Source organism: Sorex araneus, chromosome 1 (assembly GCF_027595985.1).
Source record: "Sorex araneus isolate mSorAra2 chromosome 1, mSorAra2.pri, whole genome shotgun sequence".
NCBI lineage: Eukaryota > Metazoa > Chordata > Mammalia > Eulipotyphla > Soricidae > Sorex > Sorex araneus.
In genome coordinates, this window is record NC_073302.1 from 441057206 (window position 1) to 441079295 (window position 22090).

The following is a 22090-nucleotide window of genomic DNA, read 5'->3' on the forward strand; positions in this document are numbered from 1 at the left end:
GCGTGCTGACAGAGAAGCAACAAGTATGTCCCAAAGCAGAGTCAATGCCCAAAGCCAATGTTGCTGATATGACGAGAAAAGCGGGAACTGAGAGTCATCCAGACTTTCGCAAGATGAAGGTCACTGTTGGTGAAGTGGTGGGGACAAGAGATGGCTGGAGCAAATCGAGGGCAAGTAAGCAATGACACACTAAAGACAGCAAAAAAAGCAGGAAAATGGAGGAAAATGGAAAGGTAGCTGGCAGGGAGAAATGAGAAATGGGTTTTTTTTTCCAAGTTGGGACAAAACATAGCACTATTTGATCACTCAGAGTCTAAACCAGAGAGCGAACCGACTGGAGAGAATACATGACTTGCATTAATTGCTGGTGTAACATCCTGGCCTGGGGGTGTGGGAACTGAATCTGATGCAAGGGTGGAGAGGGTAGCTTGGAATAAGATATTGCACGACAGTGAGTGGGGGAAGGCAGAGAGCAGGAATGCAGGCTTACGTGGGAGGGTGGACGTGGGGGACATCTGGGCAGGGTCTTTTCAGTATTCCCAGTTTTCTCCATGCGGCTGGAAGCAAGGTCATCAGCTACAGGTGGGTGGGGGCAAGGAGGGGGATATTAAAGGGAGAAAAGGCCTGGGTGTCTTGCAGAAAAATGGGAGAATGAGTAAGCAAAAGGGATAAAGGAGGTGCTACTTTACCAGGAAGTAGCACCTGGAGCACGTGATCACCAGTTGTTTTTTTTTAAATTTTTTATTAGTGAATCACCGTGAGGTACAGTTACAGACTTACAAACTTTCATGCTTGTGTTTCAGTCATACAATGATTGAGTGCCCATCATCCCTCCATCAGTGCCCATTTTCCACCACGAATGGCCCCAGCATCCCTCCCACCACCCCCACCCTGTCCTCCCCCCACCCCACCCCACCTCCGTGTGTTGTGGTTTGCAGTAGAGGTATTAAGTGGCCATCATGTCTATAGTCTACTTTCAGCTCACATCTCCCATCCCGACTGGACCCTCCTAGCACCCTTTACCTGGGATCACCAAGTTTTAAATGGGTCAGAAGGGGTTTAAAAAAGTTTCTTCAGGGGCTGGAGAGATAGCACAGCGGGTAGGGTGTTTGCCTTGCACGCGGCCGACCCGGGTTCAAATCCCAGCATCCCATATGGTCCCCTGAGCATGGCCAGGGGTAATTCCTGAGTGCAGAGCCAGGAGTAACCCCTGTGCATCGCCAGGTGCGACCCAAAAAGCAAAATAAATAAATAAATAAATACATACATACATAAAAAAGTTTCTTCAACCTCCCCTGGGCTTCTTCAATGCATGTAGCTGTGGAGTGGGTTAAGCTGGGCTGAACCCAGATTTTCACTTTGCCCAGTGAATATCAGAATGAGAGAGAAGCACAGGGAAATGGAGGTGAACAGCAAAATGTGACACTCAGCATTGCCCACAGACTTTATTCTATTTATCTATTTTCAGCTTTTTTGTATTTGAGTCACCATGAATGACAAAATTACAAATATATTTATGATTAAGTTTCAGGTATATATTGTTCCAATACCAGCCCTTTCACCAGTACTCACTACCCCCTACCAATGTCCCTCCCTGGGACTATATCCCCAGAGCCCCAAAGCAGAAAGCAGAAGAGACATCTGCATCCCTACATTCATTACAGCACTACGTACAATAGCCCAAATATGGGAACAACCCATATGCCTATGAACAGATGACTGGCTAAAGAAACTATGGTACATGTACACAATGGAATACTATGCAGTCTTAAAAAAAGATAAAGTCATGCAATTTGCTGCAATTTGGATAGATCTGGAGAGTATCATGTTGAGCGAAATAAGTCAGAGGGAGAGTAACAGACTCAGAAAGGCCAACGGCTTTAAATGGGTTAAGGAGGGCATGACAGGGGAGCTAGAGAGGAAGTTGACATATGCATCCCAGATGGAAGGAAGGATGAATCAAAGGTGAGAATTAAAGCAAAAGGAGTAGGTGAGCTGGAAAGAAAAGGAGCTGACAGGACAGAAGGTCGCTTAAAACAGATTGTGAAGTGGTGGTACAAAATCTATCCAGGGTCAGGTTGCCCAATGCCCCTAGTGATGTGTGACGCTGAGCACCTGAAATGGAACTCATCCCAACCGAGATGCAGACACACCCCCAAATCCTCCAGCCCTAGTGCAAGCAAAAGAGAGTAAAAAATTTTTTTAATTAATAGTTGAAAATATCGATTACCTGTTGCAACAACAATGTTTTAGCTATATTGGCTAGAAGTATATTATTAACATGATTGTCATCTGTTTCTCTTTTAGTTTTTAAAAATTTCATCGCATTACGATAAGTCACTAATGGTTTAGGATGATTGCCAGGGAGTATAGTGGATGAGGGAGACCAGAGTCAGGGGAGGAGAGACGTTCTGGGGAAGGAAATGATTGCCATGGTACCGAAATCGCAAAAGATTAACAGCAAGTCATTGGGGGGAGGTGCCCTCGAGCTAGGAGGTAACAGGAAATGAGACTCAAAGCCCTGTCCAGATGACTGTCTGCGGGTCAGTGTTTTATTTTGGTGACTGCTACCCAAAGTTGGGGTGCTTTAGAAAGGACAGAGGGGGAACTCTTGGAAGCAACAACCAGCAGTAGACGGGAGGGAGGCCTGGTCCGCATCCAGGGCTAGTGTGAAGCGGCTGTAGGGGGACACTAAGTGCCCACCTCGAGGGTCACAGTGCCGGTGTGTCCTCAGAGGGATCCAGGCTAGAGCAAGCAGAGGGGCGGACGTGGGAAGAAGGATGCCCGGGCTGTGGGCCGTGAGCTCCGGAGGGCACCCTGCACGGCCCCCGGGGAGTAAGACAGAGGGGGAGCTGGAAATACAAACCTTCCTGAGACAGAGCGGGGCGAGGCGGCTTAATGCAACCAACTCTGGTGGGCTCGAGGAAGGCCAAGCGGAAGCCCAGTGGTGAGTGCAGGAAGATGAGGAGGAGCGATCCCATCCTTTCTTCTTTCTGCAGGAGGGGCTGTGGGGGCCTGGAGGGAGGAAGGGCTCCCGGACAGAGTTCTGCCTCCTTCCACCTGTCCCCCGAACCCTGTAATCCATCACAGTTCATCCTGGGGCCTCTCAACTTCCCACGCAAATACTCCGATTTTTCCAGCCAATAACAGCTGCAAATTACTACTTGGAGGTAGATGATTCATGATTGTGGCTCTCCAGCCCGGTTCTCTCCTGCCTGGCCCCGCAGATCCCACCACCAGGCAGAGGGAAACACAAGATCGCACCCAGGACCAGCCCCTTAGCATCCCTCTGGGAAATGACATCTCCAGGCAGATGTCAGCCGCTGGGTGGGCTCCCCTGCACCTCCCTCTCTGCCCGCCCACACCCCAAGTACAACCCATTGCTAGGATCTGCCGCTGGTTTCCTGTTCCAAGAAGCCCTGTACCCTGTAATCTCTCTGCTACTTCCTTCTCCATAGCCCTCCCCCAGGGGACCAGAGCATCATCATCTCCTCCTCGCCCTCCTCCTCATCCTCCTTGTCCTCCTCCTCGTCCTCCTTCTCCTTCTCCTCCTCTTCTTCCTCTTGCTGCTTCTCCTTCTCCACCCCTTCTTTCTCTTCTTCTGCCTCCCCTTCTCCTCTTCTTCCTCCTCTTCCCCTCCTCTGCCTCTTCTCTTCCTCCTCCTTCTCCTCCTCCCCTCCCCTTCTGCTTCTCCTCCTCTTTTTTTCTCCTCCTCCTTCTTTTCCTCCTCTTCCTCTTCCTCCTCCTCCTCCATTTCCTCTTTCTCCTCCTTCTCCTTTTCTTTCTCATCTTCCTCCTCCTCTCACTTCCCCTTCTTCTCCTCCTTCTCCCTCTTCTCCTCCTTCTCTTCTTCTTTCTCCTCCTCCTCCTCCTCCTCCTCCTCCTCCTCCTCCTCCTCCTCCTCCTCCTCCTCCTCCTCCTCCTCCTCCTCCCCCTTCTCCTCCTCCTCTTTTTCCTCCTCTCTCCCACCTTCTCTCTCCTGGTCCTCCTTCTATTTTGGGCCACACCCTCTGGCACTCAGGGCTTACTCCTGGCTCTGCACTCAGAGATCATCCTAGTGGTGCTTGTAGGGACCTTATGCAACCCTCAGGATTGCATGGGCCTGGTGGCTTGCCCAGCCAGCACCTGGCCTGCTGCACTAGCTTCTTAAGGTTTTCATCCGCCTCTGTTGGACCCATGGGCTAGCATCTGCATGGCCCTGTGCTGGCACTTTCAAAATCCCTACATCTTTTCAACCTCAGACTCCATGGCAGTGCCCTATGGCACGCCAAAGTTCTCTCTCACACGGGCTACATCTTTGCTCTGGAGAGGCTCCTGCGGACCACCTGTGCTAATGTGTGTCTCCCCTCAGACACCGGCAGGCCCATCCCCCTCCATGCTTACCTGTGTGGACTCCGGTGCTCTCAGCCACTGCTCCATGCAGGGGAAGGTTTCTCCTCCCACTTTGCCTCGTTAACCCCTCGGACCTTCCTTCTTGACGCTCCTCGCCTTGGCCTCACTCCTGAGTTACTGGCTCCATCACCTGTCATTCTCTTGAGGACCTCCCACGGCAGGTCCCATTTGCTTGTGACTTGGTTTCTCCTTCCAGGTGGACTCTGCATGAGGTCTTGGAATCATGTGCGGTTTTGCTCCCCACTCTACAGACTCCCGGGGGCTTCTCACCCAGTGTCCTGCACATAGTAGCAGCTCAATAAACATCTGTGAAATAAAACACTGAATGGCTCCAGATGTCAGAGAGTCCCCGGGCATCCCCAGCCGCAGACTTTGATTGCACAGACATCCCCTCAGCAGATGCAGCTGGGGTCCCCGCCTTGGTGGCCAGCCCTGTCCGAGGCCTTCCATGCTAGGCCACTGAGCAGACCATCGCGACTTGGAGGGAACCGGCTAGGTGGCTCTGTGGCATAAACGCCCTCCGACCAGTCGCCCCCTCGTACCACCAAAGTGTCTCCCAGGGTCTCAAACTTGCGAAGAAATGAAAGTAGAGGCCCTGGGCTCTTGTGGGTGAGCGCTCTGGTGTCCGTTCGCCACATTGGTTGTGTCTCTGGGCAACAGCCGAGTAAACAGTGACAAACACAGGGCCGGAAGGGCAGCCCCAGGAAGCTTAAGCAAGCGTGGAGGGGTTGCTCCGGGCACCCGCTTCCTGTGCCAGCTGTGCCCAGAGGTTTCTTCACATCGGGGCCCATCTCATTACCACGGGTAGAGGCGGCGGGCGGGACCGGTACCAACGTGTGTCAGGGCCGAGCTGGGGATGTGCGTCGTCCCCACGGCGACTCTGCCGGCTGTTTTCACAGACGGAGGCACCGTCTCTTGGCCAGGCCTGCCTCCATGTGGGCCTCTCCGGGCCCAGGGAGAAAAGGAGGCAGCAGATGCCCGTTCTGCCTGCCCCGTGCCAGGACCCTGTGTGCGCTGTGATTGGGTATCCCGGGTCTCCTTCCTGCCCGCCCTCCCCGGCCCCCTCCCTCTGCTGCTGAGTCTCCACCATCTGACCATCTGCCTCGCTCTGACCCCCCACATTTCTGCCCGGCTGAGGCCTGCGGAGCGCCCGGGTGTCCATCTGGCTCTGACCTTGGCCAGCACGGACCCCACCGCCTCTGCTCCCCAGGTCCCGCAACCCGCCCTGCTGCTTTCGCCCGCCCGAGTGGGATATTAAAAATGAAATTTTCAGTTCCCAACGCCCATGATCCCGGGGGGGGGGGCCACTGACTACTTTTGGCACCCCGCGGCTTCCTGCAGAAATGCCTCTAGACTGTGAACTAAGCCACAGCCCCATGCCAACCCCAGGAGGGGAAGGTTTTGCTCTCTCTCAGCCTTCCCTTTCCCCGGTGGCGGTGTGGCAATCGTCATCTTATAAGGCCCACTAAAGAGAGGTACGAGCTTGCAATGATGCGATTTCTGGCAGAAACTTCTCTGGACTTCATTACTAAAATACCAGAAATCCAAAACCGTGAGGCCGTGACATGCTCTTCATTCTCAGCAATGGAAAACAAATGATCAAATGATGCCTTTTCGGCAGGTCTGATTGTTTGGGGGAAAATTCCAAATAATACTAGTGAGTTCTCTGGTGAAATATTGAATGTAATCAAAGTAAAGAGAAAGTAGAGTGAAAATCATCAGCCACACAGGCGGGGGTGGGGGGGTGGGATGGGAGGTATACTGGGGTTCTTGGTGGTGGAACATGTGCACTGGTGAAGGGACGGGTGTCTAATCAGTGTATGGCTGAGGCTTAAGCCTGAAAGCTTTGTAACTTTTCACACGGTGATTCAATAAAAAATTAAAAAGTAAATAAATAAACAAAGTTAAAAAAATTAAAATGAGATTTTCAGTGGCCCCGAGGCGACCTATTCACAATGATTAGTGGGGCTACCTTTGGGTGGGTAAAAGTGTGTCTTGTAACGTTACCACTTGGTGTGTTGTACTAAAAAGATCTACTTACTCGGTCGTTTCTCTCAATGGAGGCTTCCCCGAGGGTGAGAACTGAGTTGGTGGATCTTTCCAGAAGATGCATCGAAGCTAGTTAGCTGGAGCTGGGGGCTGGTGAAGAGCACGGAGGCCCAGAGGACGGTGTTTGGATATCAGCCAGCCTCGCTGCTCCTGGAGGGGGGGAGGGGGGCATCTCTGCTTGTCGCTTCCCTCCTGATCCTTGAGCACCCCTTGGTTTGGTCCCCATGGGGGGAGCAGCAGAGAGGCCTGGGAGGGGGGTCCTGGGCAGACCAGGAAGCTGCTCTTCCTCACTTGGACACAGAGATCCCCTGGGTCTTCTGGATGTTTCTTCCCATCCTCCGTCCCTTGCCCCTCCAAGGTATCTGCCGCCCCATCCCTGAGAATCTTTCCTACCCACAGGTGAACTGCGGCTCTAGGGGAGGTGCAGATTTGGGAGGAAGTGGAAAAGCTGTAAGGAGCCAGAAAATCCCCCTGGGTGAGCAGAGAGAGCCGGCCGGCAGAGACACGACTCCCTTCTCCGTTTCCTTTCACAAAATTGCTTAAAACGGAAAACTAGCCGCAAGGGTCAGGGAGAGAGCTCAGGGGGCTGGAGAACAGGCTTTACGTGCAAAGGGTCTGGGTTTGAGCCCAGACAGTCCCTCCGAATTCACAAGCGAGAACCCCAAGCACAGAACTGGCCATAGACCCCCCCACCCCCACCCCGCACTGCTGGGCGTGGTCCCAGTCCAAAAGAAATGAATGAATAAGCAAAAAAGGAATAACTAAATAAAACAAAGGATCAAGTGTTCATGGAGAAATGAGACCAAAATAGCGTGAAAGTCCTTTTGCCTCTTCTCGGGTCTATAACCTCACACCCATAAAAATCAAACAATTCTGGGAGACACCTTCTGAAAATGTCCTAGTACATGAAAGTACATAAATGTGTATGTGTGGGGTTGGAGAGATAGCACAGCGGGTGGGCGTTTGCCTTGCACGCGGCCGACCCGGGTTCAAATCCCAGCATCCCATATGGTCCCCTGAGCACAGCCAGGGGTAATTCCTGAGTGCAGAGCCAGGAGTAACCCCTGTGTGTTGCCAGGTGTGACCCAAAAAGCAAAAAAAAAAATGTGTATGTGTACTACCAGTTCTACACATATCGCTGCTTCACGTGTCTAGGTGTTTTTGTGTACAACCTGCATATAATGTGTGGCATAGACACATGCAGATGGAAAGACAGAATTTGATGGTCTGATGAGATAAGGAAGGTGGTTGTCTACCACCACAAAACATCCCCATCGAAGCAAAACAGAAAGTGGGCAGATGGTCTGAATGAACACTTCTCCAAGGAGGACCTACAGATGGCCAACAGGCATAAGGAAAGATGCTCACGGTCACTGGTTATCAGGGAAATGCAAATTCAAACTACAGTGAGACACTGGAAATCTGCAGGATGGCTTCCATCAAACGAAACATAGCCACTCCCTCCCCCACTGGGTGGAGGGACAGAAACTCAGGGCCTCAACTTGAAACCTGGTGGTGCTTCCTCAAGAAGCTAAAACAAGCCACTGTATGATGCCACAGTTCCACTCCTGGGATGATCTGAAAATATGAACATGAAAACTCACTTACACCCTGGTGTTTATTGCAACATCATTTACAATAGCTAAAAAGGGGAAACGACTCAAGGGCTAGATGACAGGTGAATGGATCAAGAGTATGTGGTCCATTGATATCATGGAATACTATTTATACCACAGAATACTATTTTGCTGCAAAAAAGGATGAAATTTTGCTATTAGTAGCCAAATGAAATGAGCACCAAGGAATAGTATGAAGTGAAAGAAGTTAGAAAAAAAGAAAGTCAGAAGGGAGAAAAGTATTGGATGATTTTACTCATATATGGAATCTACATATTACTGTATAGCTGTATCACTGTCATCCTGTTGTAAATTGATTTGCTCAGGCGGGTGCCAGTAACATCTCCATTCATCCCTGTTGTGTGCTAGTGTAGCTTGATGGCGTCTTGGGGGCTCTTTCAGGGTCAGGAAAATGAGGATTGTCGTTGTTACTGTTTTTGGCATATCGAGTATGCCACAGGTAGTTTGCCAGGCTCTGCCATGCAGGTGGGATACTCTTGGTAGCTTGCTGGGCTCTCCAAGAGGAATGGGGGCTTTTGGGGAGGCCTCTGATCGCTTTTACAGATGTTACCAGTCAGGCATATATATATATATACATGCATATATATATTTATATATATATATTTTTTTGCTTTTTGGGTCACACCTGGTGATGCACAGGGGTTACTCCTGGCTCTGCACTCAGGAATTACTCCTGGCGGTGCTCAGGGGACCATATGGGATGCTGGGAATTGAACCTGGGTCAGCCTGGGTCGGCCGAGTGCAAGGCAAGTGCCCTACCCACTGTGCTATTGCTCCAGCCCTATATATATATATATATATAATATATATATATATATTTTAATTGAGGAACAGGGTCCAGGGATAGACCACTTGTCTGCACCTAGACACATACAGAAGATATGTGTAGAATTGGCAGCATACATACACACTTATGTACTTTCATGTGATAGAACATTTTCAGAAAATGTCTCCCAGAATTGTTCAATCTTATGGGTATGAGGCTATAGAATTGAGAACTTCCCTCCCTGAAGCCTGTGTGAGGCTCTGGAATTGCTGCCTGGCTCTGCAAAGATTAAATGGATGCTGGGCAGGGAGATGGTGCTGGAGGGAGGGCGCTTGTCTTGCTTCCTGCCAACTCTGGTCCAAGTCTCAGGTACCACGTATGGTCCCTGAGCACCACCAGAAGTCAACACCAAGAACAGAGCCACAAGCAGCCCTTGAACACCACTAGATGTGGCCCCAAACCAATACATAAATAAGTACATTTTAAAAAAATGAAACTGATCAGCAGACAAATAAATAAACCAGAGGGCACTGACCACAGAACTTAGATATTTTTAGCGGGAAAGAAGGATGGGAGGGAGACAAGATGGGATGGGGGTGTGAGGAAAGGGGGAGGGAATTTTATTTGCCAAAATCAAGAGGCCAGAGTGATTGTCCAGTGGGTGGGGCACTTGCCTTGCACGTGGCTGACCTGGGTTCAAACCCCCATTTGGCCAGGAGTGACCCCTGAGCACAGAGCCAGCAGTAAGCCCTGAACAGTGCCTGGTGCGGCCTCTAAATCAAGATAAATAAATGAACAAACGCAATAAAAACGAGAAGGCCTGAGGGCTCAGAGCTGGGGCCATGATACACAGGCTCAGCCTCCTGCCAGGGCTGACGGACTCCGGGAATGAAAATGGGTTCAGAGGCATCTTTCAGTATTTGCGGTGCAAAAAGGTATGTTTTCAGCCGGACAAGCAATCCAACATCTAGTTGGCCTTGGTTTTCTTTACCAAAAATATGGGAGAACGGGGCTGGAGTGATAGCACAGCGGGTAGCGTGTTTGCCTTGCATGCGGCCAACCCGGGTTCGATTCCCAGCATCCCATATGGTCCCCTGAGCACCGCCAGGGGTGATTTCTGAGTGCAGAGCCAGGAGTAACCCCTGTGCATCACCGGGTGTGACCCAAAAAAAGTAAAACATATATATATATATATACATATATATATATGGGAGATTTGGGGTTGGAGAGACAGTAGAGAGGATTAGGCACTTGCCTTGCCTTGCACGGGTGCCTTAAGCCCGGCAGGCATTATCCCAGAGCGTAACTAAGTGTGCCCCCCCCCCCAAAGCAAAATAAAAATATGGGAGATGAATGTCCATTTTTAACAGGTGGTTGATTTTTTTTCCCCAGGGGGGCGGTTACACCTGGCAGTCTCAGAGGTTACACCTGGGCCATGCTTGGGAGACCCTGTGTGGTGTCCAGGCGGAAGCCAGCTCTCCTGCTTGTAAAACAGGCCTCTGGACCGTGACAGCTAGCACTCAGACCCACAGCTGACCGTGCAGCTAACCTGGTGGCCGGATGTGTAAAGTGCCCTGTTGGGCCCTGTGCTCATCTGTCCCCTTGCCTGCCGTCACTGTCCTTGCTGGCTGGTCCCTGCTACTAGGGCTCAGCGACGCATCACAGATAATTGGCCCTCTGTCCATCTGCAGTCTGCCTCCAGGAGGCATCTCAGGACACCGGCCCTCTTTCGGGCTCGCTCGGAAGTCCCTTCCGGCCTCCTTCACGTCTTTTCTCCCGTGTTCAGCCTTTTGGTTGGGACACACCCTCTCGTTATCTGGCAGAGATAAAGCAAGTCCTTGGTCTTGCCTAGAGACTTTCATTTTTAAGGAGCAAAGCTTCCTGCCCATTTTCTTCCTTCTCTCTTCCCTTTCCCTCTCGCCTGCCTGGCTCCGGGCTGTTGGAAAGGATTAGGGGAGATTGTCTGGGTACTTGCTCCACGCTCGCACGTGATAACCTGCAGAGGTGGAGGACTGAGATCGCTTCCCTAACCCCCCCGCTTCCAAACACCAAAAACAAAACCAACCCACGAAACAGTAAGAATCTCCAGCACTGCTGCTGTTCCTTGTCTGCATTTTCGTCCCGTGGCAGCTGCAGGTCCACCTGAGACCTCCTGACCCGGTGATCCCATCCTTCCTTCTGGCATACCCTACTTGGTTCAGCACGTCTGGCTCTAAACTCGCAGCTGTTAAGATTCCGCAGCCTGCGTGCTTAGCTGTCAGTAAGCCCCGCTGGCCCACGCACGCTTCTCTTCTGGATTTATAAATAGGTTCAGCTGCCGAACAATTAAACATACTATATTTTGCACATGTACATGCCTGAGGGAGACCTTTGGAGGCCTGGTCGCCGTTCCTCTTGTGACTCTGAGAAACGGTTCCCTCCCAAGACTTATCAGTCCCTGGGAGGCAAAGGAGGTCTCTTCTGAAGAAGTGGCAACGAGCCTGTTGTTCCTATAAAGCCCAAGATACAACTTCAACACGCACAGGAAATCTGGTATCATATTTCCAGCAACTCCTCATGGGGACAGGCCCGGGACCAGCTCGTGCGTGTCAGAGAAGTTCTGTGTAGCATGTTTTCCATCCTATGTAGCCATAGAGGCTGAGGGAAAACCCATGACAAAGATAAGCAGAGTGGATTCTGTGGAGAGAGGGGGTAGTTTTAGCTTTAAACGATGGGGTAAGGTGGAAGGGGGCCTGGAAGACCTGCCTGAGCAGCGGGGGGGGTGGGGAGCCTAACGGGGAGGGGGGGCTGAGGCTAATGCATTGATATCCCCAATATGGGTGAAGATGGCACATTCAGATGAGATTTTATTTTTCTGTAGGGGGTACATCTAGCCATGCTCAGGGCTTACTCCTGGCTCTGCACTCACTCCTGGCCAGCTCGGGGGGGGGGGGGGGGGCGGTCATAGGGGAAGCTGGGGATTTTGGGAAGCTGAGCATTGAACCCTGGTTGGCTGCATGCAGGACAAATGCCCCTCCCACTGTGTTATGGCTCCAGCCCTGGGATAATTTTTCCCTTCTCCTTGGAATGCACTAAGGTACGCTAATGAAACTCATTTCTCTCTCTCTCTGTCTCTCTCTGTCTCTGTCTCGCTCTGTCTGTCTCTCTATCTCTGTCTCTCTCTGTCTGTCTCTCTGTGTGTGTCTCTGTCTCTATCTCTGTCTGTCTGTCTGTCTGTCTCTCTCTCTCTCTCTCTCTCACACACACACACACACACACACACACACACACACACACACACACACACAAAGGGGTCAAGGAGGGGAGAGAAGAGGTGGGGCCAGTCCCTTGGGGACTCAGGGGGTGTCCAGGCTCCTTCCCTTCTCTCTGCTCTCCTGTGTCCACCTCCTCCATGAGGCTATCAGGGACCGGGCAGTGACATTCCAGTCGTCCCAGAACCACTCAGGTCACCTGGCTCTGCCCACCTGAAATCAAACTTCTGGCTGATTTTCTCACGTGGAGGTATAGGGGTAAAAAGGAGGGGCGGGGGGGGGGCGCGCATAGCGGATTTGGGAGGGGCTGGAAACGCGCCATCAGGGGGCCAGTCGGGACTGGCAGGTACCGTGGCCTGTAGGCCACAGGGCTCCAGAGTTTGTAGGAAGTCGGTGTGGAAAAATTCAGGCGGCAATGTGGCAAGTTTCCAGCTTCAATCAAAAACAAAAACAAAACCGCCCGCCGATCCCATCGCCAAGCCCGGGGGACACGGCGGGGGAGGGGGTGCCTCCCCAGGGGTCCGAGGCCCAGGAATGCGATGCCACCAGCGGGGGGCTCCACCGAGCGTGGCCTGGCAGCGCCCCAGGGCCCCAGCCTGCCCGCAGGCTCCCGGCGCGGCGGATCCCCCCGGGGCGGGGGGAACGGTGGCCAGCGCCCCGGCTGCCGACCCCGACGCCCCGACTTCCCGGTGCGTCACGCCAGTTCCTCGAAACCTCCGGGGCCGGGCCGCCCGGGGGCTTGGAGCCGGGGTCTCGCGGGCCCCCCGCCTCCCGCCCAGGCTCGTGCTCACGGCGCACCCCCCCTCCGCCGCGCGTCCCGGGAGAGCGACGGCCCCTGCGGGCCCCCGCGGGGGGCGCGGCGGCCGGGGGCGGGGGGCGCCGGGTCCCGAGTGGGCCCGGTGAGTCAGGCGCGGGTGGGGGCTCAGGAAATGACATCAGACGCCCGTGCGGGCGGCGGGGTGGTCGGGGCGGGGGGACGGCGGCGCAGCCCCGGGCCCCGGCCCGCGCGGGGGCCCCTTCCTGGGGGCGTTGCCCGTGGCCGCCCGCCCCTCGCGGGGCCGCTCCTTGTATGGTCCGGCCGCGCTCTCCCCGCCCCGCCCCGCCCGGCTGCAGGCGGCGGCTCCGGCCCGGGCCGCGCAGTCCGAGCCCCGCGCCCCGCGCCCCGGCACGCCGCGGTGAGGCTGGGCGCATCGGGAGGCCGCGGGGCCGGGGGGCGCGGGGGGGCCGGGGCGCGGGCCGGGGGCGCCCGCCGTGAGGCTGAGCGCGGGCCGGGCGGGCCCCCGGGAGGGCGCGGGCCGGGAGGCGCGCGGGGTGCTGGGGGTCGCGCGGGGGACCGGGGGTGTGCGGGGTGCTGGGGAGTGCGCGGGGGTTGGGGACGCGCGAGGTGTTGGGGGTCGCGCGGGGGGCCCGGGGTGTGCGGGGTGCTGCGGAGTGCGCGGGGGATCGGGGGGCGCGCGAGGTGTTGGGGGCGCGCGGGGGGTTGGGGGACGCGCGAGGGGCTGTGGGGGACGCAGGGGGCCTGGGGGACCCACGGGAGGCCGGGGTCGCGCGAGGTATTGGGGGGCGCAGGGTGCTGGGGGGCGCGCGGGGCGCTGCGGGCCGGGCCGGGCGGGGGCGCGGGGTGTTGGGGGGCCGGGAGCGCGCGGGGTGCTGGGGGGCGGCCGCCTGACCTCCCCACCCACCGCCCCGCAGCTGCCCGGCCATGGCGGCCCCCCGCCCGCCCCCCGCCATCTCCGTGTCGGTCTCGGCGCCGGCCTTCTACGCCCCGCAGAAGAAGTTCGGCCCGGTGGTGGCCCCCAAGCCCAAAGTGAACCCGTTCCGGCCCGGGGACGGCGACGCGTCGGGGGCCGGGGCCCAGCGCGCACAGCTGGGCCGGGTGGGCGACATCCCCCCGCCGCCCCCCGAAGGTGAGGAGGCGGCCGCGCGCGGGCAGGGGCGCGGGGGGCTGGGCGCCGCCGCCCCGTCCCGAGCAGATGTTCTTACCTCATCGCGGGGCTCCTGGGCCGGGTCCAAGCGCGCCGCCGCGGGCGGGGGGTGGGGGGAGGCGGGAATGTGGGCCACCGACCTGCCCGTGCGGGCTCCGTTTTCCCCGGGGTAACGGGAGCCGGAGCCGCGGCGGCGTTCTCGGCCCAACCCGGCCTCGCCTGATCCCCCGGGCCCCCTGCCCGACTCTGGGACCCTCCCCTCTCGCCCAGAGCTGTTGGGTTCGGGGTACGAGAGTAGTAGCGACTTGGAGAGGGGTGGGGGTTGTGGAAAGAGGCCGTCCTCTGAGCGTCCCCTTCCATCCACCCACCCTAGATTTCCCCTTGCCACCCCCACCGGTTGTGGGGGACGGTGGGGACTACTCGGAGGGCGCCCTGGGAGGGGCCTTCCCGCCGCCCCCGCCCCCCATCGAGGAGCCGTTCCCCCCTGCGCCGCCGGATGAGGACATAGAGGACACCTTCCCCTCCCCGCCGCCGCCCCCGCCCGAAGAAGAGGCTGGGCCCGAGGCCCCTCTGCCGCCCCCACCTCAGGTAAGGGGACCCAGGAGGGCCAGGCCAGCTGGACACCCCCCCAGCCCCCTAGGAGAGAGGAGGGTCCCCGTCCCCTCCGCTTCCGCCCCGCACCTGGCCGTGACTCCTGACCCTCTAGCCCAGGGAGAAGGTGAGCAGTATTGATTTGGAGATCGACTCCCTGTCCTCGCTCTTGGATGATATGACCAGGAATGACCCCTTCAAGGCCCGGGTAAGGGACAGGGGGACGAGACAGGAGCGTAGGACATGCAAGGCCTGATGGTGCTCCGGAGCACTTCCGCCGGTCTGACCCTCCGCTGCTTCTCTCTGCTCCCCGCCCCGTGGCCTTTTGCAGGTGTCATCGGGATACGTTCCCCCACCCGTGGCCACGCCGTTTGTTTCCAAGCCCAAGCCCTCCACTGGGGCGGCAGCCCCCCTGCCTCCTTGGAAGACCCCTCCCAGCTCCCAGCCTCCGCCTCCGAGCCCGCCTCAGTTTCCCGGGCAGCCCCCGGCCCAGCCCCAGGCCAAGCCCCAGGCCAAGCCTCCTGTCCAGCACCATGTCCAGCCCCCGCCTCCGGCCCAGCCGCAGCCCCCGCCCATGGCTAACACCCCGCCCCGGGCGCCCCCCGGCCCTGGCCCTTCTCCAGCCCCTAAGTTCTCCCCAGTGACTCCCAAGTTCACTCCGGTGGCCTCCAAGTTCAGCCCTGGAGCCCCAGGCGGACCCGGGGCCCAGCCCAGCCCGAAGCTAGGGTCTCCTGAAGCCCCCGCCCCCGCGGGCACCGGCTCCCCGCAGCCCCCCAGCTTCATGTACGCGCAGCAGCGGGAGAAGCCCCGCGTGCAGGAGAAGCAGCAGCCCGCGCCCTCCGCGCCAGCGCCGGCTCCCGCCCAGAACGCCAGCCAGGTGAGGGCAGGAGGGCGGGTCCCGGGGTGGCGGGAGCACTTCCGGGTGTGGCTTGGGAACCAGTGACATAACGGTAAGAAAAGGGCTCTCCCTCCAGCCCCAAGGCTCAGGCTAGGAATGAGGAGCCGCGCTGAGGGACCTTCCCCTTTCTTCCTGCTCCAGAAAAAAGGAGGGATGAGGTCATCTCTCAGTCCTCCTGGCTGGCTACCTACCCGCTTCCCGGATTCTTGAGTTAATCTTTCCCTCCCACCCACTGGAGGGCCCAGCTGCAGATAAGCGTCTGGGCCCTGGAGCGAGCCCAGCGTTTGGAATGCCAGCCCAGGAGCTAGACTTTCTGGGGAGGGAGCTGGGAACCCCCGGAGCCAGCTGGACCCCGGATGGAATTGCGCATGGTGCCTGAACGTGGTACCTCAAGGTTTCCCCCTTCCCCAAGGAATGGCCCTCCCCCCCTCTAGACAAAAGCTGTAGGCTGAAGTCAGCTCTGGGCCGGAGAGTGCTGGGCTCTGCCTCTGGGCCCGGGACTGCGTGACGAAGCTCGCTCCCCCCCCCCCCACCCCGTGGGGAGGCATGTCAGGGACCCCTGAGTTCCCTTTGCCGTTGGGGCAGGCTAAAGGTTAAGTGTCGTGTTGCAGAGACAGACACTGGCGTCTGTGTGTTTTGGTGAATTATGTGTCACAGAAACTCAGACGGGGTCCACAAGGGGGTTTTCTCCAGTACGCCCTGAAGGCCGGGGTGAGGCTGTGAGGGAGTTAGCTCAGTGGTCAGAACCTGGCACTGCGGGGCTGGAGTCTGAGTGCCACGGGCGGGGTGCTTACTTTGCATGTGGCTGACCCGAGCTCCGTCCCCAGCATTGCTTTGCATGCAGCTGACCCGGGTTCGAGCTTCGTCATCTCGTTCCCTGTGCCTGGCCAGGAGTGATCTCTGAGCACTGCCAGATGTGCCCCCCCCCCCCTTGAAACCAAAGACCAAACAATCAGTCCCTGGAACTGCTAACTCCCTCCCAGCAGTACCGGGTGTGTCCCTGGGGGGGCGCTGGTGGTCCCTGGCGGCACCGGGACCACCGAGAATGCGCTGTTGCTTCAGTCCTAGCATCGAACAGACCCCCGTTGGCTGAGCACCATTTGGGAGCGGCCCGCAGTCCCCGCCCCCCCAAAGAGAACAGAAGATGCTGACCAAGCAGGGAAGGCCAAGGGGGTGGGAGAACTATTGTGGGGATTTTTTGGTTGTGGTTGTTCTTTGTGTTTGTTTTGTGATTTTTTTGGGCCACACCCGGCGGTTCTCAGGGCTGACTCCTGGCTCTGCGCTCGCTCGGGGGACCCCGTGGGGTGCTGGGGATTGACGCGGGGCCTGCCGGGTGCAAGGCCAGCACCTTCCCCACCGGGCCATCTCTCCAGCCCGGAGCCACTCAAACTGAAGGCGCCTGAGGGGTTGGAGATGGGGACTTTGTGGGCAAGAGAGCACTGTGGCGAGGGCAGCAGGGGCCCAGGAGAGAGCGGAGGGCCTGCCAGGGCGCCAGTGACGATGTGCTCTGGAGAGAGTTTTCCCAGCCGCGGTGTGGAGAGAGGGCAGTGAAGCGTGTGGGATGGCTCCTCAGCGCCGGGGTGGGGGGCTGGCCGGGGAAGCATCCGCAGCCCCCCAGGCTCCAAGGGGCCAGGAGGAGGGGGAGGCCAGTGTGGAGACCAAATGGAGAAGTCCAGAAGGGGAAATGGCCAGGACGGGGAGAGGGTTCAGCGCCTTGAGCTGCGGCTCCAGGAGGACTGGCCCGAGCCAGATGGACGCGGAGCCGCTGTCCTGAGGTGTGGCCACGCGGGGCAGGGCAGGGGCACGCAGAAGGAGCAGGTAGATGGGGACACAGAGGCAGCACCCATGAAAGTGGGAAAATAGGGGCGCGGGAGGAGGAGAGGGGGCCGTGGTGGTCCCAGGGCAGTTGGAGAGTGCAGACTGAGGCCAGGCCAGACTTGCCCTGGTCAAGTGATGGGTGGTCTGGGTGGTCTGGGGGCGGCAGCAGGCAGAGGCGGTGGGAAGTGAGGGTGGGGTTGCCGCTTCTGGAGGGTTGGCAGAGGCAGGCTGGGGGGGTGTGGCTGTAGGAGGGTATAGAGTGGGCGTGTACGGTTGGTGGGCAAGGCTGTGGCTTGCTGAGGTGTACAGTGGGGTGTGCCTGCGTGAGGGGTCTGGTGGGGGGTGTGGCTATGGCTGTGGTAGGGTGTGTAGTTGGGGGTGTGTCTGAAGGGTCTGGTTGGTGTGTGTGGCTGTGGTGAGGTGTATAGTGGGTGTGTATGTGAGGGATCTATGGGGTGTGTGTGTGTGTGGCTGTGTAAGTGAGGGTGTATAGTGGGGGGTGTCTGTAAGGGGTCTGGTGGGTATGTGTGGCTGTGGCTGTGGTGACGGTGTATAGCGGGTGTGTGTGAGCTTCTGTGGTGGGTGTGGCTGTGAGGGTGTACAGTGGGGTGTGTGTCTGAGGGTCTGTGATGGGTACGTATGTCTGAAGCTATGGTGAAGGTTTACAAAGGTTTACAGTGGGGTATGTGTCTGAGGGTCTTCGGTGGGTGTGTATGGCTATGGCTGTGCTGAGGGTGTACAGTGGGGTGTGTCTGTGAAGGCTCTGGTGGGGGTGTATGGCTATGGCTGTGGTAGGGTGTATAGCTAGGGGTGTGTCTGTGAGGGGTCTGGTTGGTGTGCATGGCTGTGGTGAGGGTGTATAGTGGGGTGTATGAGGGGTCTGTGGTGGGTGTGTGTGTCTGTGTATGTGAGAGTGTACAGTGGAGTGTGTGGGAGGGGTCTGAGATGGGTGTGCAGGGCTGTGCCGAGGGCGTACAGTGGGGTGTGTGGCTGTGTATGTGAGCGTGTGCAGTGGGGTATGTGGCTGTGTATGTGAGGGTGTGCAGTGGGGTGTGTGGGAGGGGTCTGAGGTGGGTGTGCAGGGCTGTGCCAAGGGTGTACAGTGGGGTGTGTGGCTGTGTATGTGAGGGTGTACAGTGGGGTGTGTGGCTGTGTATGTGAGGGTGTACAGCGGGGTGTGTGGCTGTGTATGTGAGGGTGTACAGTGGGGTGTGTGGCTGTGTATGTGAGGGTGTACAGTGGGGTGTGTGGGAGGGGTCTGAGATGGGTGTGCAGGGCTGTGCCAAGGGTGTACAGTGGGGTGTGTGGCTGTGTATGTGAGGGTGTACAGTGGGGTGTGTGGGAGGAGTCTGAGATGGGTGTGCAGGGCTGTGCCAAGGGTATACAGTGGGGTGTGTGGCTGTGTATGTGAGGGTGTGCAGTGGGGTGTGTGGCCGTGTGTGTCAGGGTGTACAGTGGGGTGTGTGGCTGTGTATGTGAGGGTGTACAATGGGGTGTGTGGCTGTGTATGTGAGGGTGTACAGTGGGGTGTGTGGCTGTGTATGTGAGGGTGTGCAGTGGGGTGTGTGGCTGTGTGTGTCAGGGTGTACAGTGGGGTGTGTGGCTGTGTATGTGAGGGTGTACAGTGGGGTGTGTGGGAGGGTCTGTGGCGGGTGTGCAGGGCTGTGCTGAGGGTGTACGTGGTGTGTGTGAGGGAATGGGGGTATTTTCAGTCAGGAGACAGCAGCGCAGGAGTCTGCAGTGGAGGTTGAGGGTGTCTGAGAGGCAGTGAACGAGGTGACAGCCCTCCCCACGCCCGGGAGCTTCCCGGAGAGATCAGTGCGGCCAGAGTTGTCTGGGAGAGGAGCAGCGAGAAGCCCTGGCACGGGCCGGCTGCCGTCTCCTCGCGCACGAGGGGGTGAGGCACTTGGGGGTCTTGGGTGCGGGGCAGGTTTGGGACAGCCGCTGGCAGGGCTGAGTGGCAGGGCTCGGGGCAGGGCAGGGCAGTGGTCTGCTCGGAGGCAGGAACAGGAAGCGGGTGGTGGCGCGGCCCGGGGCCGTGATGGGGCCAGATAAGGCCCGTGGTGGAGAGCAGTGAGAGGCTGGCAGGAGTTGGGGGGCTGGGCCCCCGGAGGGAGGCGGGCAGGAAGCCCGGGTCTGGGTGGGAGGGGGCGCTGGAGGCTGCCGGCCACGGGCGGGGAGGGAGGGCAGGCGGGGACCCGAGCGGGCACTGGCCCCGGAAGCCCCGTCTGTGGGCAGAGGATGAGCAGGAGCAGCGCGGCCCCGTCGGGGTGGGCTCCCGGGGGACGCCGGGCAGAGGCCGGAGGGGACGCTGAAGTCGTGCGGGACCTTGTAGGCCACCCGGCCTGTGCAGGGTGGCAGAGTCTGTGGGGGTCCGGGCAGCCCAGTGTCCTGGGTGAACCGACCCGGGGACAGAGACCAACCCAGTGTCCCTTCTGGCAGCCCTGGTCTTGGTCAAGCATCCCGGCTGGCCCTCACCCCAGGGCCCCTTCTAGGATGGGGGTGGGCAGCCCCGAGGGGCCGGGGGCCGTTAACGTGATTCCGCCTGTGTTATATCCTCATGCTCGCAGGGTCCCTCAGCGGCAGGTGGGCCAGGGTAGGTGCGTGGGGGAGGCGGGGGGGGGGGTGTCCGTCACGGGGGGCCGTGTCCCGAGCATGCTCTGTGGACTTGGTGCTTCCGTGACCCAAGCTGCCCTGTGCGTGGCCTCTGTCCGCTCCCCCGTGCTGGCCTGTCTGTGACCGGGACTTGTGGGGGGGCCACTGGGGAAGGGCACCCCCTGCCCTGTGTTTATGTGGTGTGTGGGGCCCGGTGTCGGGGGGGGGGGGCGGGCAGAGCCATCGGTAAGTGGGGCTGGGGGTGAGTCGCTCCTTCATAGGAGGCGAGTTCGGGAAAGGGGGTGATGTCCCCGTGCCGGGAGAGTGACCGGGCACGGGGGGTTGCAGGCGCGCTCCCCCGGGGCCCCGGGCCCCCTGACGCTGAAGGAGGTGGAGGAGCTGGAGCAGCTGACGCAGCAGCTGATGCAGGATATGGAGCAGCCGCAGAGGCCCAGCGTGGCCGCCCACGGTGAGCTGACGACCCCCCCCTCTTTTTCCGGGAGCCCCCAAGCCCCCTGCCTCCCCCCTGCTGATTGCCGTCCCTGTGCGCTCCCAGAGCTCTGCGGCCGCTGCCAGCAGCCCCTGGCCCGCGCCCAGCCGGCCGTGCGCGCGCTGGGGCAGCTGTTCCACATCGCCTGCTTCACCTGCCACCAGTGCGCGCTGCAGCTGCAGGGACAGCAGTTCTACAGCCTGGAGGGGGCGCCCTACTGCGAGAGCTGCTACACCGTGAGTCCCGGCAGCAGGGGCGGGGGGATGGGGGGTGGTGGCGGCGGCCCCCCCGCCAACCTGCCCGGCCCACGTCCTCAGGACACCCTGGAGAAGTGCAACACGTGCGGGCAGCCCATCACGGAGCGCATGCTGCGGGCCACGGGCAAGGCGTACCACCCGCACTGCTTCACCTGCGTGGTCTGTGCGTGCCCGCTGGAGGGCACCTCCTTCATCGTGGACCAGGCCAATCGGCCGCACTGCGTCCCTGACTACCACAAGTGAGGACCCCCACCCCCCCCAAAACCAAACCCCGGCGCATGCGCGCTCCTGGACTGTCCCCCCCCCAGCCCAGCCCCCTCACGCCGGGCTCCGTGTGGGCGGGGCCCGTGCCCAGGGCCGTGTGCGGGGACATCCCGGGCCGGCACCGGTTTCCCAGCCACGCGCCCTCGTCCTCTCGCCCAAGCCCACGAGCCGTGGCAGGGGGTGAGGTGAGGTGGGGGCTGGGGTGCAGGTTCGGGATAGGAGGAGTCCAGTTTGGGGGGCGTCTGCGGGCAGGGACAGAGCCCGCTGGCAGAGGTCCCTGTGTGGGCAGTGGGGGTTGACATTCCCCGTGGATCGGGCCCTCTTGGGGCCACCTTCCATCTGCCGCTCTCTCGGGCGTGCTCACCCGCAGCTGAGTGCCTCGACCTCCCCTCCCGCCCCGCAGGCAGTACGCGCCCCGGTGCTCCGTCTGCGGGGAGCCCATCATGCCCGAGCCCGGCCGCGAGGAGACGGTGCGCGTGGTGGCACTGGACAAGAACTTCCACATGAAATGCTACAAGTGTGAGGTGGGCGCCCCACGCACGCCCCTGGGCCGGGGGGGTGGGCGCCCTGGGGAGACCCGCATCTCCCATTGGGGGTACGTGTAGGGCATGCAGGGCGCATCTGCCCTCCTGGTGCAGGGGACAGGCGTGGGGAGTGGTTGTGGACACCTCGGCAGAGCCCCGCGGTTATTTGTGGGGGAGGGGATTGTGGGGTACCCTGGCCTTCCTGCCGGCACTGAAACCCCCCCTCCCTGGGTTCCTCCAGGACTGTGCGAAGCCGCTGTCCATCGAGGCCGACGACAACGGCTGCTTTCCCCTGGACGGCCACGTGCTGTGCCGCAAGTGCCACGGCGTTCGCGCCTCGCAGGGCTGAGTGGGGACTGGCCGCCCCCCGCCCCACCCCCACCAGTCGCCCCTCTTGTGGGTGGGGGGGCTGCTGCTTCCACTGCTGAGCTTGCAGGGGGCCCGGGAGAGCCCCGCGCCGCGCAGGGCTCTGGGGACGGGCCGGTCCCGGACACAACAGCCTCACCTCCCGCCCACTGCCGCCAGGTGTGGCTGGAGCTGCAAATAAAAACAACTTGTTTTCCAGAATTCTTCACAGCCGAGTCTTTGTTCAAAGTGCCACCCCCGTTCCTGTGCTAGGGGGAATGGCGGGGC

The 22090-nt window shown here is 59.1% G+C and overlaps 1 protein-coding gene and 1 long non-coding RNA gene across 7 annotated transcripts; one reads left to right on the top strand and one right to left on the bottom strand.

Annotated features, from left to right (window-relative positions):
• Positions 1-926: 926 nt before the first annotated feature.
• On the bottom strand, positions 927-14384 carry LOC129404313 (uncharacterized). 3 transcript variants are annotated; one of them, XR_008629830.1, is made up of 4 exons: positions 14079-14384; positions 6434-6591; positions 4384-4595; positions 927-3015 (listed from the first exon to the last, which is right to left on the bottom strand). It is a non-coding gene; the product is annotated as an uncharacterized LOC129404313 (long non-coding RNA). The 3 variants fall into 3 exon arrangements; XR_008629829.1 differs by having other exon boundaries at positions 4384-4698; XR_008629828.1 differs by having other exon boundaries at positions 4384-6591.
• Positions 12640-22024, top strand: ZYX (zyxin). Of its 4 annotated transcripts, none has more exons than XM_055136563.1 (10): positions 12640-12784; positions 13788-14002; positions 14394-14608; positions 14727-14819; positions 14943-15488; positions 20271-20391; positions 20479-20648; positions 20730-20908; positions 21337-21457; positions 21699-22024. In XM_055136563.1, exons 2-10 carry the CDS (start codon positions 13798-13800, stop codon positions 21804-21806), a joined length of 1758 nt encoding a protein of 585 aa, XP_054992538.1. In that variant the 5' UTR covers positions 12640-12784; positions 13788-13797; the 3' UTR covers positions 21807-22024. The 4 variants fall into 4 exon arrangements, with proteins under 4 accessions (XP_054992538.1, XP_054992546.1, XP_054992558.1 ...); XM_055136583.1 differs by lacking the exon at positions 12640-12784 and adding an exon at positions 12873-12994; XM_055136579.1 differs by lacking the exon at positions 12640-12784 and adding an exon at positions 13038-13270.
• Positions 22025-22090: the final 66 nt, after the last annotated feature.